Source organism: Saimiri boliviensis, chromosome X, assembly GCF_048565385.1.
Source record: "Saimiri boliviensis isolate mSaiBol1 chromosome X, mSaiBol1.pri, whole genome shotgun sequence".
In the NCBI taxonomy this organism is placed as follows: Eukaryota; Metazoa; Chordata; class Mammalia; order Primates; family Cebidae; genus Saimiri; species Saimiri boliviensis.
The window spans coordinates 135,678,368-135,696,341 of record NC_133470.1 but is presented as its reverse complement, the minus strand read 5'-3'; the positions used below and the strand labels follow the sequence as shown (position 1 = coordinate 135,696,341).

Here is a 17,974-nt window from a genome sequence, read left to right as displayed (position 1 = left end):
TCCTTTTTGTTCTTTTGAGATGGAGTTTGGCTCTTGTTGCCCAGGCTGGAGTGCAGTGGCACAATCTCGGCTTACTGGAACCTCCACCTCCCGGGTTCAAGTGATTCTCCTGCCTTGGCCTCCCAAGTACCTGGGATTACAGGCATGCGCCACCATGCTCAGCTAATTTTGTATTTTTAGTAGAGACAAGGTTTCTCTGTGTTGGCCAGGCTGGTCTCAAACTCCTGACCTCAGGTGATCCACCTACCTTGGCCTCCCAAAGTGCTGAGATTACAGGTGTGAGCCACCGTGCCCAGTGAAGAGAACTGTTTTCTGTGCCTTGCCCAGCCAAGAGAACTGTTTTCTGTGCAATTGAGGTCAAGGATTGTTTTGGGTCAGGGAGCTAAGGTCTGCTGCTTTGTTCCTGTATAATGTATGGTAACACATGAACCTAGCCCCATTCTCTCTCTTGGTCTTCAACCTGAAATGAGTATGACGACAAAGGAAATGTGGTATCAGCATATGCCAGTGTCATGGAGCAGGAATGAAGCTACCTCCCTTGGCTCTCTTCTTTACATAATACCCACTATAGTCTGATTTCATACATGTAAACTGTTTGGCCTAGGGGTCAAGGTATTAGGTTATTTAGAACCCATGCATATTAGTCCTGACATTCAGACAGTTGAAATGCATTAGCAATACAAGAAGTTTTTTGGCAAACATAGAAACCTGGTGTCTGCAACTTACAATTTCACATTCAGATTCAAACTTCCTGAGTAAATATCTAAGCAACAATGCAGATTTGCTTGAGTGGGAGTTGGAAGGCATCAATGATCTGCTAGGTTATCTAGTCCATCACTCTGATGATACATAGTAGATAAGACATACTAGAGCAGCATATAAGTATTTTTTAAATACAGTTTTAGGTGAAGGATGAAGTACAGTTTAGAACACTGAAGAGCAGTGTATCTGGAATCTTCACAGCATGGAGCATACTGTTTGTCTTATCTACTTTTGGATAAGTAGCTGATAGGTTATGATACTAATCAGTCTCATTTTTATGTGAATTAATCAAGAACAGAGCAATTCTGTCCTTAAGATGACACACATTGCTAGATAACTCCTTGCTTATTTTAAATTCATACTAAGCATTGAAAACATGTTGACATTTCAACTTTTTGTATGTAAGAGCAGTTGTGAGAGACCTGGACAATTACCAAGCATCATCTTGCCTAGAAATTTCTTTGAAAGTAGCCTAATGTCTCCCTCGTGGCATGCATCAGAATCACCTAGAGGTGATGTCAGAATTTTTCCCCTAGTATTTTCGAACTCAAATTGCTGGACCATACCCTCAGAGTTTCTAATTCAGTTGATTTGGGATTGGGCCCCCAAATTTGCATTTCTAACAAGTTCCCAGGTGATGCTGATATTGCTGGTTCAGGGACCAGGGTTTGAGAACCAGTGAAGCAGCAAATGCTCATGAATTCTTGATTTTTCCTTCTTATTTATTCCATTGCCTGACCCCTTCAGGCATAATTATGCTGAAGTTATTTGGGACAATAATTAGAATAACTTTTGTCACTAACCTGACTATTTTGCAGCTGCTTAATCCTGTATTATCTGGTTATTACCCACAGTCAATATTTGGAATGAATTATTTTTTCACATTACCTCTTCTTTCTGACTATCCATATTCCTTTTAACCTTGCATCCTTTGCATTGTATTCACACATGCTTGAAGGTCACCAAAGATTAACATCAAATCAGCCCTAATTATTTTTGGCTTGTCTAAATAATTTATTCATTAAATGTTTACTGGACAAAATTGATATAGTTCTCATTTTTAAGCAGTTCACAATCTGGTGAGACTGGTTGTGTACACAAAATTATATATTGTGGAATAAGTGCTATAACTAGAACATGTATAAATCACTATAGGAGAACAAAGACAGAATTTAGTAGTTTTTTTTTTGAATTTTTTTGTATTTTTTTTTTTTTTTTTTTTGAGACAGAGTCCTGCACTGTTGCCCAGGCTAGAGTGCAGTGGCAGTCTCAGCTCACTGCAACTTCCACCTCCTGGGTTCAAGCAATTCTCCTGCCTCAGCCTCCTGAGTAGCTGGGATTACAGGCATGTGCCACCATGCCTGGCTAATTTTTTTTTTTTTTTTTTTTTTTTTTTTTTTTTTTGGTAGAGACAGGATTTCACCATATTGACCAGGCTGGTCTTGAACTCCTGACCTCAGGTGATCTTGACCTACCTTGACCTCCCAAAGTGCTGGGATTACAGGCATGAACCACCACACACAGCCTAGGATTTATTAATTCTATTCAGGGAATTGGGGAAAGGCTTATTACTAGTAACTACCACTCTCCCTGAAAGATCGTTCCTTTTCATAGACATACCATCTTCATTACCCATGACAATTAAATCCAGTAAGAATATCTTATATTCCAAGTGTGCATAAGTTGCCATGCTTTGAACTGGCACCAATACGTATTAAGCGTGGGAACTAGATCAAACAACTTATGAGTTCTATCTTATCTATAAAAATGGCATATTCATAACTAACTCACTGAATTGATTTTAGAATTTTTAAAAAAAGCAATCCATATAAAACACTTATGAAAATGCCTGGGTTATAGCATAGGCACATGATGAAGGAAGAAGAGTATAACCTAAGTAAATGGGTGGAAATCTTCACCCATTTGTGCAGTCAACAAATACAGATAGAGTGCCTATTGTGTACTACCCACTTTTCTAGATGCTGAGTGTATAAAAGTGAACAAAGCAGACAAAAAAGTACTTGTGTCCAGCATAGCTGAAGTGAGTGTGGGAATGTGAGAGGATAATAGCTAGAGATGAGATCACAGCAGAGTAGGAGCCAGATAACAGCGGGATTTTTAGTTTATACTGATGGGAAGCTAAGGTAGGCTCTCATCACTTCTTACCTGGATGGTGATGGTGCCCATGACAGTACACTATCTTGTTCATTTCTAAAACATGTCTATGAACATAGGTGCTTATCTAATGCTCATTTTATAGATAAGAAACCTGAGATATGGAGTATTCATGTAACTTGCCCAAGATCATACAAGTAGTAAATGGGAGGGTCAGTCCAAAGTCTATGCTTAATAATTATTCTGATTAGAAATTTGAACTTTATTACATGAGTCGTAGAGAACCATTTACTTTTTTTTTAAGGAAGGAAGTGACATGATCATATATATGTTTAAGAGCCATGATTAGGCTAAATCACATAGGATAAAATGAAGCAAAGAGAATGAAATGGTTATGACCATCTTCTCGTAGTGTATCTTCACGTAGCTAACACCTCTTTAAAATTTGAACTGCCATCCTCTTTCTAAAGCCAGTTCACTCTAGGGTTGTCTCCCTTATTCTGAACATGAAACACCATTCTTTTAGTCATTGGGACTTAAAACTTTTGGAGACTTTGATTTTTCCCTTTCATCGTCATATTCACTGATTAAATTCAATGTTTCCTTACAGACTCTCTTGAATTTGCCCTTTTGTGTCTTTTCTACACATACCGTAGTTATCATTTTAACAGTCCTTGACATTTGCCACCAAATTATTCTATGTCTTTTTTTTCTATATAATTTTGTATTTTCTACTACATAATAAGCTTAAGGCCTCAAAAGTACCATGCATCATTTATCTCTTATCCCTAGTGTTCGGCACAATCCTCAGCTCACAGTGGATTAATGAATGTACTGCTTCATTCATATTTGCTTTGTTCCAAACCTGCCTCCCCTAAAAAATGTACGGTGCTCCACTTCCTGAGTGACAAATTGTATCTTTATTTTGGCATTCACTTGCACCTAACTCTAGCAAATATGTGTCCTGGAAAGTCTGGCCTTCGTAGTCAACCTCTGTGTATGTGGTGGGATCATATATGCACACAGGTACACATACGTATGTATAAATAAGCATAGAATTAAATTTAGGAGTATTGCTCTGTAGCCCACACAAGTTGGAGTTTATGTAGAGAAGAATCTTGATTCTGAAACATTTATTGTATTGACTATCTAGTATTTTCTAGCATCCGCATAGGCGCTGCAGATTCAAAAATGTTACTAAAGTAAGGTCTCCAGCCTTGTAAGAGCTCATGTTGAGTGTGAGAAACTACTGTGTTGAAATGTTCAGAGTGAATGAAAGTGGCCAAAAAAAAAAAAAGTTATTAATTGCTTCTAAGATAGAGAAGTCTTCAGAAGTGAGGTGGAATTTGAGTAGCCTTGAAATATGAGTAGGTATTTACTTGCAAGTTAAAAAGGAACATAAAGCAGGGGGGTCTAGACAGAACAAATGGTGCAAAAGCACAGTAGGAAATCGGATGGTACGTTTAAGCAGGTGTAATCAGACGGACAGCAGCAGGAGGCAGGTTAGAAAGGTAGACAAGGGTCACTTCAAGAAGGGTCTTGTATGCAAAATCAAGAACTGCTTTTCCAGTAGATGACAGGAGCCTTTGCAATGGGTGTTTTTAATTGATTCTAATTACCATTGAAAAATTAAACATTTGGAGAATAACATCTATGTGGATAGGTTAAATTAACTGCAATTGTTTATTTCAAAAACAGGATGGGAATGAGAAGGGAACTTTCACTCTGGGAGAGGTTGTTATGTACAGGATAGTGACCAGTTATTTTCAGTTCCCACTGAGGACGAAGCAAGAAGAAATAAGCTGACATCTCAGCAGAAGGGAAAATTACCTACAGAAGGGGTCCTTCACAGAAAGATTGAATGTGACTGACGTAGATCATTAAATTGTTGTCTGAGGCTCTCTAGCTGTGTGCTGGTTTCTGTGTACTCAAGCAGCCCAATTTCAAAGATATGGCAAGCCTGGAGATTTTCAAGCTTGAATGAGGATATTTGGAATAAATAAATTTCTTATGTGTCAATTAGTTATTGAGAAATTTTGCTATATACCAAACTACATTTTGGAGATATACTTGAACATATAAAATATATTTAGTATCTTTTATAATATAGCATTCATATTTGCTAGGAAAAAGAAGTGACCAGCATTAGCTATAGAAATAGGTGTCCTATTAAAGGTACTTTGTATTCATGTACCATTTTAGAAAGTTATTAAAGATTAGGTAGATAGAATTAATTTAAATTCAGTTATTAATCTTTATATGTAACATTTATTGGTTGGATGATTACAATTAAAATTGCTGTATGTGGTTTATTAACTGATGGCAACTGATCAGTTAATACAGTGACTCACTCTGTCTTATTTTCATTATCATCCGATGATAACTGGGCTTATTAATATAATATAAAACTTTTTTTAGCTTTTTCAAATATTTCCTGTTTCTAGAACTGCTGTTTGTGTTTTGAGTGTTTGAAGATATATAAAAGAAGATTGTAGAGTGGCCATTTTGTTCATCCTTTTGCATCTTATAAAAATAAGTCATATCTGTCTCGCCCTGCCTGTCACGGCTAGTGAGAGGAAGAGAGGAAAAACATGCAGGGATGCAAAAAGGCACTTTGCTTCTGGCTAGAGCAGACCTTGAAATGCATACAGTACAACCACCACTAAGACTTAGGCAGTCTAGGCAACTACTAACTGGATATTTCATGTTAATGTACAATTTTAACATAATTTCATGTTAAACAGCTATCAAATGGAAATCAATTGTATTTCTTAATTAACTCAAACAGTTGGAACTGACTTGTACATACTTAGATTACTCTTGTTCTACCCCAAGAGATGTGTATAGCCAACTACTACACTTAGAAGAGCAAATTTTTGGATAAATGTCTTTAACGAGTAGAAGTGATGACAGTGAATGTTCTTAGTTGCCTTCTGTGATGACATTGAACAACATGATACGGCCTGAGAGAGATACAATGGCTAATGTGTGAATGGTGTAGGCTTGGTAAGAGAGACCGAAGGCACAGTAATACAAAGTAAATACGCTTCAATAAGTAAAAATTATTTTCCATTATATTTTAATATTGTATATATTTTTAAAATAATTAGTCTAAGGTCTCTCACACACATAAAGGTTTAAAAGACCATCATTTGTCATGATTTCCTGTCAGTTTGAAACATTAAAATAGTCTCTGTATGTGAGTTTTTTTTTTTTTTTTATATCAAATATTACAATACATTAAGCAGCTTGTCTCCCAGACAAACTAAGGTACTTCTCAACTTAATGACACAGACATTTGGCCATGTTTGCCCATGCTTCGAAGGGAGTATTATGATTCTAAAAAAAAAATACATGCAAATAGCCGGTCGCAGTGGTGGGAATCTGTAATCCCAGCTGCTCAGGAGGCTGAGGCAGGAGAATCGCTTGAACCTGGGAGGCTGAGGTTGCGGTGAACCGAGATTGTGCCGTTGCACTCCAGCCTGGGCCACAGAGTGAGACTCTGTCTCAAAAAATGATAAATAAAATAAAATAAAATAAATAAATAAATAAATGCATAGTCTGTCTAAAAGTCTTTATCATTTTATGGAAGATACAAATACATTTAACTGATGTTATGTTTTATCTTTTTCAAATGTAACCATTAACTCTACTAACTTTTGTAACATTGTTAATGGAACAGCTACTGAGTAAATATTTATTAATAAATACAATTTTTGAAAATTAAGCTCTTACAAGGATGCTTGCCAAAAACTGAAATGTTTTTTATTACGTAACAATATAACACATGTGAAAAAGAAAAAAATCGCCCATAAAATTGACATATGAACACAGTGCTATTTTTCTGTTTTTGTATTTCCTGTCCAGTGTTAGCCCTGTGCATTTTATTGTAAACTATAATGCACTTGTACAATTTGATGTCCTAAAAAACTAGGTGAGTTTTTGTTTTTGTTTTGTATTGTGTTCTTTTTTTTTAAAAAAAAGTTTTTTTTTTCTCCAAAGAGTTCACAAAATACTTAGGAATTTCCTTTCCTTTGTGAAGAGGTACTGCAATTTTTTCTAAGTACTTAATGTTTTCAGAATTTTAGGATTTAGGTGGTTAGTGAACTTGTAACAAAAAAGAAAATGTTAATTTCATTTTTATTTGGCATATCCGGCATACTGTAAAAACGATGCACTTTGTAAACACATCACACAGTAATCCCAGGTAAAGACCTCTCTTTAGGAATGTGAGCCTCCCATAGATTCCTCTACAGCTGCTATCCTTACTTAAGAAAAAAAAAAAAAAAAAACAAAAAAAAAACCCTTGAGGTTTCTGTTGCTTTTTGTTCTTATAGCTTGTCCTTGAGTTGTGTCATTTCTATCTTATAGTAGGGAAAAGTGTTTAATGGATCAACATGATAATATAAAATTTTAAATATTTTTTTTATGTGGCATAAAGTAATCCCAGAAATTTTAAAAGAAAGCATTGTGACGTCTCGAACTGTCAACATTTTGCCTCCTGTGGCTGTTTGTTTGGAACCTTGAGACTAATATTTCTTCTAAGTTGTTTATATCATTGAGATGTAAGTAGTTCTTAAAAACCTGTAGACCAAAACAGATCCAGTATGGGCCGGATTTATTAAATGCCGCGATTTTCTTTCTTAGTCACTAAAACAATAAGGATTAATTTACTCTGTAATTACCTAAGTATCCTGTACAGCCTTTTCATAAACTTCTTTGTGAAAAATACTCATTTATTCTAAACAGAGTAATCCTTAAAGATAAAAAACTCCAAATCAGTATGAACATCAGTGGACAACCCATCATCTAAGGATTATAGAATTAAAACATTCCAATAGAATGAGAAAACTTGAGACTTTATGTTGTATTTATGCTTTGTTTCTAAGTAAATCCTTGATTTTATTTGTAGCTTAGTCTAGTATGAGAATTATATTAAAGCACTAGATTCTCTGTTTTGTTTTGTTTTGTTTCGTCCTATGCTTTAAAGAGTTTTACCATTTAACTGTGGCATCTCTTTTGTTGTGTGTCTGAAAAGGAAATGCAATATGTAAGCAAATAAAATTTTTCGTATTAGGATTATGTGGTCAGATTTTTTTTTAATAACTCAGGATAAGCACAACCTTGAGAATTCTTTTCTGATGGTCCATCCAAGTAAAGGAGGATATTAACTTACATCAACAATGGCTAGAAATAAATATAATCTCACAAATGAATCTTTCAAGAACATATTTTTGTAACAAAGCAAAGAGCAGAGTGATGATAAAATAATCGCAGTAACTTGGGCAATGATCAATACTTAAATGAATGTTCTTCTCTCATGAAAAGAATAGTTCATTTTGCCACAATCATTTAGACATTTTTGAAAATACAGATTAAGGCTTAATTTGGTACTTTTATTGGTCATCCTACTTGCTTTTAAAATATGGAGCTCATTTTAAAATCTAGAGCACTGCTACTAGACCACATTAAGAACCTACCCCAAAGTTTTACAAAATTTTAAATGGGTTATAATAAATTCATTCATTTCACTTGTTTTAAAAAAGTATATATTTACTAAGAAATTACTAAAAAATGTGTTGCTGTTTTCTTCCAGATCAGAGATACTAAATCAGCAGATCAGAAAACAACCCTTTTGCATTTTATTGCTGACATTTGTGAGGAAAAATATCAAGATATCTTAAAATTTCCTGAAGAACTGGAACATGTAGAAAGTGCAAGCAAAGGTAATTGATTTATAACTGCTTTGAGATTATTTCTTGCGTATGTGGTTTACATGCAAAGATTAAAGGATCTGTAAATATTATTCATAAAAGTATTTTTGTTTATTTACTAATATAATAAAAGCAGAAAAATAGTTTCCATTAGCTTATATTTGACAGTATACTACATTTTAATAACCTATTTTGTCTTACATCATTTTTTTAACCACTGCTACATTATTAAAGCTTTCATTTCTCTGATTAGATAATATGTTTGTACTTTCATATGATAAACTTTTAAGTGGATATTGTTTGCAAAGGAACCATACTTAAGGCTCTTGGTTATATGACAGTGATTGTGACAGCTTTTGCTTGAGTGTGGTTAAAATATAGTAGATGAGAAAAAATGTGTGTATATATACATACACACAAATGTGTTATAAAATAAGGATGCATGTGAGAAACGATGCAGGAAAATATAATGTCCTACAGTTGAGGTGAGGAGGAAAGTACTTTTGAATGGGTAGATAAGAGAAGGCTTCATGGAAGAGATCAAAGGTGAAATAGGAGGTTAGGGTTTTACAAACATGGAAAAGAGGTTGAGAAACATACATGGAGAGATGTTGTATATGTTGTTTCCAGAGAGAAAATAACATGAGCAAGGCACAGTGGCACAATATTTTAGGGCAGGTGAACGGAATGGTTGACTCTAAGGCTGAAGCAGTAAGGCATGTATCTCTGAGACCCAGTGTCAGGCTAAGGAGTCTAGTCTTGATGTGGTAAGCAGCATCGTTGAAGGGATAGAATGGGCAAGCTGTGGCTCCTGTGAGGAACAGGATGTGGGAAACAAAAATGTCTCTGCGATTTTAATTCAGGGTAATTAGCTTTGTCAGTTAGTAAGTATTACATACATTTCCAAGAGGTTGAAAAGTGAAAGAAAGGAAGATCAAGGAGACATTTGCTGAAGATGAGATTATGTGTGTGAAGAAGTGCATTTTCCCTTTTGGATAAGAGAAGTGCACCGTAAATCTTATACTTGAAATTGCACTGAAGTGATTGCATTCTCTAACTCTGAGGACTTTTGGTAAGGACTATGTTTCTCAAGTTTATTACGAACCATATAAACCTGTTAACTTTCCTTTTAAGTTAAAAATAGTGAGTCTATAAAACCCAAAATGTTATTTGAATAACATTGTGCAGTGGTCATCTCAGCTGGTCTGGTATCGTCAATCAAATCCTCACCGTATTTCTTTAATTTTATCGAGTTTGTATCGTTTTGGGGTTCCAGGGAGCAAAATAACACAAGAAGACAAACTGTGATTGTATGGTATTATTTATTTTCTTTCACTGTTTTCGAAAAATGGTATGATATGATGGAAAATTACACAAATTATAACTGTAATGGCAACTTTCTGGTAATAGCCCTTCTAAAGAATTTCTCCTTTGATTTAAAAATACAGCTTTCTGACTAGAAGTATATTTACTAACATGTAGCTAATGTGGAGTAATAGCAACATTTAAGCATTTGTATTATAATTTGAAAATATATAAATAGCACAAAAAAGGCCAATCCTTAAATTAGCTTGTTTTGTTGCTATTAATACTTTTTGATTGCCTTCTACCAGAATGTTTTTCTAAATTTTCTTTGTTCAATATGTATAATCAAATTTTGTGGCATTTTGGAAAGAAGTATATCAATAATATGTTCAAGCATAATGTTCTGTGAATTTTGTATTCATAATTTTTAATTCTTATATTGGGGATAGTTTACATGAATATATCTGATAAATATAATTTTTAGTCAAAATAATCTGGAACAACTGAAATAAAATCTGGAAAGAAGCTTGTATCAGCTTTGATTTTTAAGTCTAAATACCTGTTGAGTGATATATGTGTGTGGTAGTATCTGTGTATTTATAAATATATTATATATACTTACATGTAATATATTACATACTTATATGTGTATTACATACTTATATAGTAATATTACTATAATAATATATATTATAGTAATATTACTATAATAATATATATTATAGTAATATATTATAGTAATATTGCTATATAGTAATATATATAGTATATCTGGCATATTTACTGTATAGTATATATATTATATATAGTAGCAATATAGTATAGTAATACTATATACTAATATAGTGGCATTACTATAGTAATATCACTGTATACTATGGATACAGCAATATTACTATAGTAATGCCACTATATTAGTATATAGTAGTATTATACTATATCACTACTATAGTAACTATATATACTATATATAATATTGCTATATAGTAATATTAGTATAGTAATGCTATATAGTAATATATATATAATATTGCTATACAGTAATATTACTATAGTAATGCTATATAGTAATATAGTAATATATATTAGTATATATAATATATAGTATATATAATATATATATTAGTATATATATTATAGTAATACTATAATATTAGTATAGTAATGCTATATAGTAATATAGTAATATAGCATTACTATAGTAATATTAATGTATAGCAATATTATATATAGTAATATATACTATATATATATATAAATTACCATATAGTAATATTACTACAGTGATACTACTATAGTAGTATTACCATAATGTATATTACTATATATATTATAGTATAGTATAATATATATATTACATATATACATATATATTACATAATACTTATACATGCATATACATATATATCACATATATACTTATAGTAACATAGTAATATACTATAATAATACTATGTTACCATAGTTATATGACTATATTATTATATTACTATATTGCTATGGCAATATTGCTATATTATAGTAATATGACTCTATTATAGTAGTATTACTATATTACACTATCATATTGCTATATTATAGTAGTATTGCTGTAATTGCTATATATAGTAGTATTACTATGTAGTAGTATTATAGTACTATTATAATTACTATATATAGTAGTATTACTATAATTACTATAATATTACTATATTATAGTATTACTATATTGTGGTATTACTATATTAATATAATATATATTACATATATACTTATATGTAATATATTTACTATATATAAATATATATCACACACATACATCACTCAACAGGTATTTACAAGTGATCTAGCAGTTTCACTACTAGGTATTTATCCAAAGAAAAGGAAATCAGTATATCAAAGGGATACCTGTATCCCCATGTTTCTTGTAACACTGTTCACAATAGCTAAGATATGCAATCAGCCTAGATGTCTATCAATGGATTGATGAATAAAGAAAATGTGGTATATATACACAATAGATTACTATTTATCTATAAAAAAGAAATAAATCCTGTCCCTTGAAGTAACATGGATGGAACTGGAGATAATTAAGTGAAATGAGCCAGGCACAGGTAGACAAATATTGCATGTTCTTACTCTTATGTAGGAGCTAAGAAGGTTGATCTCATGGAAATAGCAAATAGATTGGGGGTTACCACAGGCTGGGAAAGGTGAAGGGTAGGGGGATGAAGAGTGGTTGGATAATGTGTCCGAACATACAGTTAGGTGGAAAGAATAAGTTCTAGCCTGATGCAATGGCTCACACCTGTAATTTCAGCTACTTGTGAGGCTGAGGTGGGTGGATCACTTGAGGCCAGGAGTTTCATGCTACTTGCAGAGGCTGAGGCAAGAGCATCCCTTGAGTCCAAGAGGCTATAGTGTGCTATGATCACACCACTGCACTTTAGCTTGAGTGACAGAGCAATACCCTGTCATAAAAAAAATTAAAGGAAGAATATGTTCTAATGTTTCATAGCAGAGTAGATTGACTGTAGGTAGGAATGATAAATTGTGTATTTCAAAATAGCTAGAAGAGAAGATTTGCAATGTTCCCAAATAAAGAAATGATAAATGTTCAAGGTGATGGATATCCTAAACACCCAAATTTAGTCATTATACATTCTATGCATATAGCAATATATCACATGTACCCCATAAGTGTGTACAAATATCGTGTATCAAACAACTTTAAAAATAACTATGGATATTTAACTATATATTTGTATATAGTATATATGTTTTATATACTTATATAGAGAGAGATTCAATAATATTGTATACTTTAGCCACTACCGCTACTGACGAAAATAGATTGTAGAGCTCAGCCACCTTTTTTTTTTTTTTTGAGATGGAGTCTTCCTCTGTTTCCCAGTCTGGAGTGCAGTGGCACAATCTCGGCTCACTGCAACCTTCACCTCCCAGGTTCAAGTAATTCTCCTGCCTCAGCCTCCTGAGTAACTGGGATTACAGATGCACACCACCATGCCCAGCTAATTTTTGTATTTTTTTAGTAGGGGCAGGGTTTTACCGTGTTGGCCAGGCTGATCTCGAACTCCTGACCTTGTGATCCGCTCACCTTGGCCTCCCAAAGTGCTGGGATTACAGGTGTGAGCCACCGCACCTGGCCTGACACTATAACTTTCTAATCCTAGCTTGCTCTGCTACTTATTAGTTCCATAATTTGAGCCAGTAATTTGACTTCCACGATTTTGTTTTCTCATCTGTAAAATGAGAATGATAATAACAATAAGGTTAAATTAGTTAACATAGGCAAAGCATCCAATAAAATGCTTGACACATATAATAAGTATGCAGCTGTTGCTGGACCATTATATTAGTAGCAGTGGTAGTAGTAGTAGTATTGATATACTACTAAGAATATTATAGTTGTTTCCTTTGTGTTATTAGTTCCTCCAGTCTTAGTAAGTATGTATTATATTCAGTTCTATTTGTTTGTTTCCTATTCCAGGGCTTTTGGTAAATCCTTTCATATATATTTTTCTTTATTTTTTTATTTTTATTTTTTGTTATATCACCAACTTCCTTTTTCCAATCCATTTCAAGAGCAAAATCTCTCTGCTCTATTTTGATTATTCCTGATTTTGTGCATTCTTCCTGCCAGTGTATTCAAAAGACTGTTGCCAAAAATCCTCTTCCTATCTCACTGTTTGGGCCATAGCAATCCCTTTTCTCAAATTATTTTGACTAGTTATTTTTCTTTCCCTGTAAAATTCGGACTGAGAATTCCCAACTCAAAAAGTTCTTAAGCACATTCTTCCTGCCAGTGTATTCAAAAGACTGTTGCCAAAAATCCTCTTCCTATCTCACTGTTTGGGCCATAGCAATCCCTTTTCTCAAATTATTTTGACTAGTTATTTTTCTTTCCCTGTAAAATTCGGACTGAGAATTCCCAACTCAAAAAGTTCTTAAGCACATTCTGCCTGCATCCCTCTTTCATTTCCTCCTAGTTCTCATTTCAGTATACCCAGACATACAGTCTCTTGAGCCGTTTTTATTCCTTTATAATAATCCTGTCTCTGTGTACGATTTCATGCTGCATCCTCTGCCTGGAAATTTCACCTGCCCTGTACTCTAAGACAACTGACTATCATTTGTCAAATCACTGTTCAGAATCTATTTCCTTTTTTTTCTTCTTTTTATTTATTTATTTTTTATTTTTTTACTAAGGCCTTAGGAGAAAATACTTTTTGTATTTAGTCTGCAGGAAGAAACAAAGCATTGTAAAAGGTCAAGCCAATTACCTCTTATTTATATTTAAACACTCTTCCTTGGTATTTGAGTCTAACTCGTCTTGTTTACTTAATGTACGTTCCAGCCCTGTTTGAATCACATTCCATCACATTCAGGACTGTGTATAAGATAGCAAAAAGCAAAAAGAGGTCAGCATTATATAATTCCTTTTCTTTGATGATGGACTATCTCCTTGTAAAATGATCCCCCTTCTTTTCAAAAACAGAAAGTGCTTTTTTAAAAAACTGGAATGATACAGATAAGACAAAACTAATTCAGTTAATAAATGAATTATATTTTTCATACTGAAAGAACAACTTGATTACTACCAATATCTGTTTCATACTTTTGTGTTGTTAGAACCCACATACCTACTTTGGTAGAGTAATATCTCTTCTGTGTGGTGTAGCAAATACCAAATTTATTTTAGTTTAGTACTGAAATTGCAGGTATCAACATTACTGGCAAAGTGGGGGGTGGGGAAACACCTTGATGTGAAAGGCAAACAAAAAGAAAGAAGTATGTGGGTTCCATGGAAGTTCATTTATTCAGAAGTAATAAATGTGACTTTATTACCAGTAAAGTTAATAAAATAACATTGCTCTGGTCATTTTATTCTTGGTTAAATTATAAATCTCCAGGTCATTTCATTCAAGATTGGCATACCAATTAGTCTTTGGAGAAACAAAATGGTTGTTATAGAGACTCTGATGCCTTTAAAACATTGAATTTTTTTGTGTGAACCACAATTATTTTTTCCCCAATGATTAATTTTAAACATCATATATGTGTGTATATGTACATACATATAAACTTACATCTAATAGATACAGCATAAAATATTGCTGGTTTATTAGACATATTTGATGAATCTGTTTTCCCCCCTGTGGCCATAACTTTAATTTTCAGCTTTGAGGATTTTTTTACTGTTTGATTTAAAAACCACTCCTGTTTTATAGGTCAACTCCATGTATTAAACCAAAGGGTTAGTAAAGTTTACTCTATTCAAAAGGGGCAAATTATATTAATATATTTGAAGGTACTAGTTTTCCTAAGGTTTGCATACATCTAAAATGGGTTTCACTTCATTAAATTGGTGCCATCCTACCAGATAAAAGCTAGTTAAGTTTGCTCTGAACAGTGTTAACTTTTTTTTATGAATTAAATAAATTAGTCTAATTTTAATGATCAACTGTACCTTTTGATATCTGCCCTGTTTTGATATCTGCATTGATTACTGATGAGCTGTTTGTCCACTCTGACCTCTTCACAGGATTGACAAGGCAGTGTTATAGGTGAAAATCTATGGCTTTATGCCATAGTAGGATTTCTTTTTTATATAAACAAAGTAAAATAATAGCAAAGTAAACAAGTTTGGGGGGAAGAAACAAACAAAAAAAAAAGACAAAACATTTTCAGAAACTCCACAGCTGCTTGAAGCTTTAGAGATTATCTAGTCCCTGCTAAAAGGGACCCAAGAAGACATTTCATCCAAAGTTATTTTACAGTTGAAGAAACTGAGATGCAGAATGATGAAGGACTTGCCCGTGATCACACAGCTGGGTGGTAGAGTCCATGTACATTTGGAGACCTTGTCTAAAGTTATTACATATATTTCATCCACATTTTTACTTTTCGTTGTGGTCAAAAATATCCAACAAAGATTCATGCTCACATATTGGAAAACATACAGAAAGTAGATGCTGACCAAATAAAAAACTTACTGCAAGTGTAAATGCTACTTTCTCTGTAGTTGTCCATAATCTCTCTCTAGCTCCATTTTGACAGAATTATCCACTCCTTCTTCTGTGTCACAGCAGCCCTTTAGCCTTATTGGTAGTAGAGCACATACCACATTTGCACTTTTTATTTAATCATTTGCTTCTATCTGTACCTCCTATTGAGTTTCTTAGTGATAAGGACTGTATTCTAATTGTCCTTACAATCTCAGTTCTATCACAGCACCTCAGTGGGAGGGTCTCAATCTATGTCCATGCCACCCTGAATGCACCTGATATCGGAAGCTAAACAGGGTCCTGCCTGGACAGTTCTTGGAAGGGACATAGAAGTGCTCAGTAAGTGCTTATTAAATTGAGTTAATTGCATATCATTTTTGTATAGCAGGCATATTTCAAAATAAGACACTGTGGAAAGTTGACAAATAGAGAGTAACAGTCTGAAAATTACTGTTGACTGTAAAATTGAGAGGAATAGCAAGGTAAATTAGAATAAGTGGGACACTGGTATTCAACAATATTTCCTAGTCCACACTTTGCTTCTTCAAGGGAAATAGTTAAAATTGGAAACAATTGAGTTAATAATGGAAAAGGTCTATACTTATGGATGCCACCAAACCACAAAGGTTTATGGTAAGCGGAGTGACTGTCTCAGTGTAAAATGTAACTAACCACTGAAAGATCTACACTTTATACTAATAGCTGAAAAAAAAAATTTCATATTGTCTACTATTAGTTTCAGTGAAAAATCTTTGAGTTTTTTAATAATCTATTAAATAAAAATCGATGGCGCAAAATCCTACTGTTTTTAGAGCATTTAACTTTTACTTATAGTGACTTACAGGACCTAAGATACAAGAAAGTGTTAAACTAAGGTTTCCTAATAGATTTAAACTTTGAGTTATAATCTAACTTTTTAGAAGCATGGAACGATATACCAATATGACAAAATGTCAGTAGAATTGACCTTCCTTAAATCTTAGCAGTCTGAGTAAAATTGAATATACATATTAACTACATTTTTTTTTTTCTTTTTTGAGACGGAGTCTTGCTCTGTCTCCCAGGCTGAAGTGCAGTGGCATGATCTTGGCTCACTGCAACCTCCACCTCCTGAGTTCAAGCAATTCTCCTCTCTCAGCCTCCCAAGTAGCTGGGGCTGCAGGTGCCTGCCACCACAACTGGCTGATTTTTGTATTTTTACCAGAGACAGGGTTTCACCATATTGGCTAGGCTGGTCTCAAACTCCTGACCTCCAGTGATCCGCCCACCTCAGCCTTCCAAAGTGTTGGGATTACAGGCGGGAGCCACTGCACCCAGCCTTATTACATTATTTTAATAAAAATGTTGGGCTGGGTGCGGTGGCTCACGCCTGTAATCCCAGCACATTGGGAGGACGAGGTGGGCGGATCACCTGAGGTCAGGAGATCGAGACCACCCTGGCCAGCATGGTGGAATCTCTTCTCTACTGAAAAATTAGCTGAGCATGGTGGCGCACACCTGTAGTCCCAGCTACTTGGGAGGCTGAGGCAGGAAAATTGCTTGAACCCAGGAGGCGGAGATTGCAGTGAGCCGAGATGTCGCCACCTCACTACAGCCTGGGCAACAGTGCAAGACTCCTCAAAAAAAGTAAAAAGTTATTTGTTCAACTTAATTTGGATTTTTTTTTCATATATACGATTTCAAGTAACTTAAACAATTTTTGCTGAATTCATTGTATTCAGGGGAATATTGTTAGATTGTAGGGAATCAAATACTTATTTATCTACATAAATTTTCCAGTTTTTAAGACTTTTCTTCTTCACCGTCACCATGTCACTCCTAATTTTTTTAAACAAAATGAGAGGTCCAAAACATTCACAGAATTTTTAGTTTATTTTTATTTTTGGTAAGAACACTTAACATGAGATCTACCCTCTTAAATTTTTAAGTGTATAATACATTATTATTGACTATAGTTACAATGTTGTACAGCAGATCTCTAGAGTTTATTTGTCATTTAAGGAAGATGAATAAGCTCGAGAAAATGTATTTTTAATGTGAAATGTCAAAAGGACTTAGCAAAGAAAGTCA

The 17,974-nt window shown here is 33.8% G+C and overlaps 1 protein-coding gene across 5 annotated transcripts in view; it reads left to right on the top strand.

Annotated features, from left to right (window-relative positions):
• The window catches only part of DIAPH2 (diaphanous related formin 2), a 914,837-nt gene that overhangs the window by 452,402 nt on the left and 444,461 nt on the right, over positions 1–17,974 (top strand). For all 5 annotated transcript variants that reach the window (XM_074391645.1, XM_074391644.1, XM_074391643.1 and 2 more), the window contains one exon: positions 8,474–8,603. In XM_074391645.1, the coding sequence (XP_074247746.1) occupies positions 8,474–8,603 (130 nt within the window). The remainder of the gene's footprint in view (positions 1–8,473; positions 8,604–17,974) is intronic.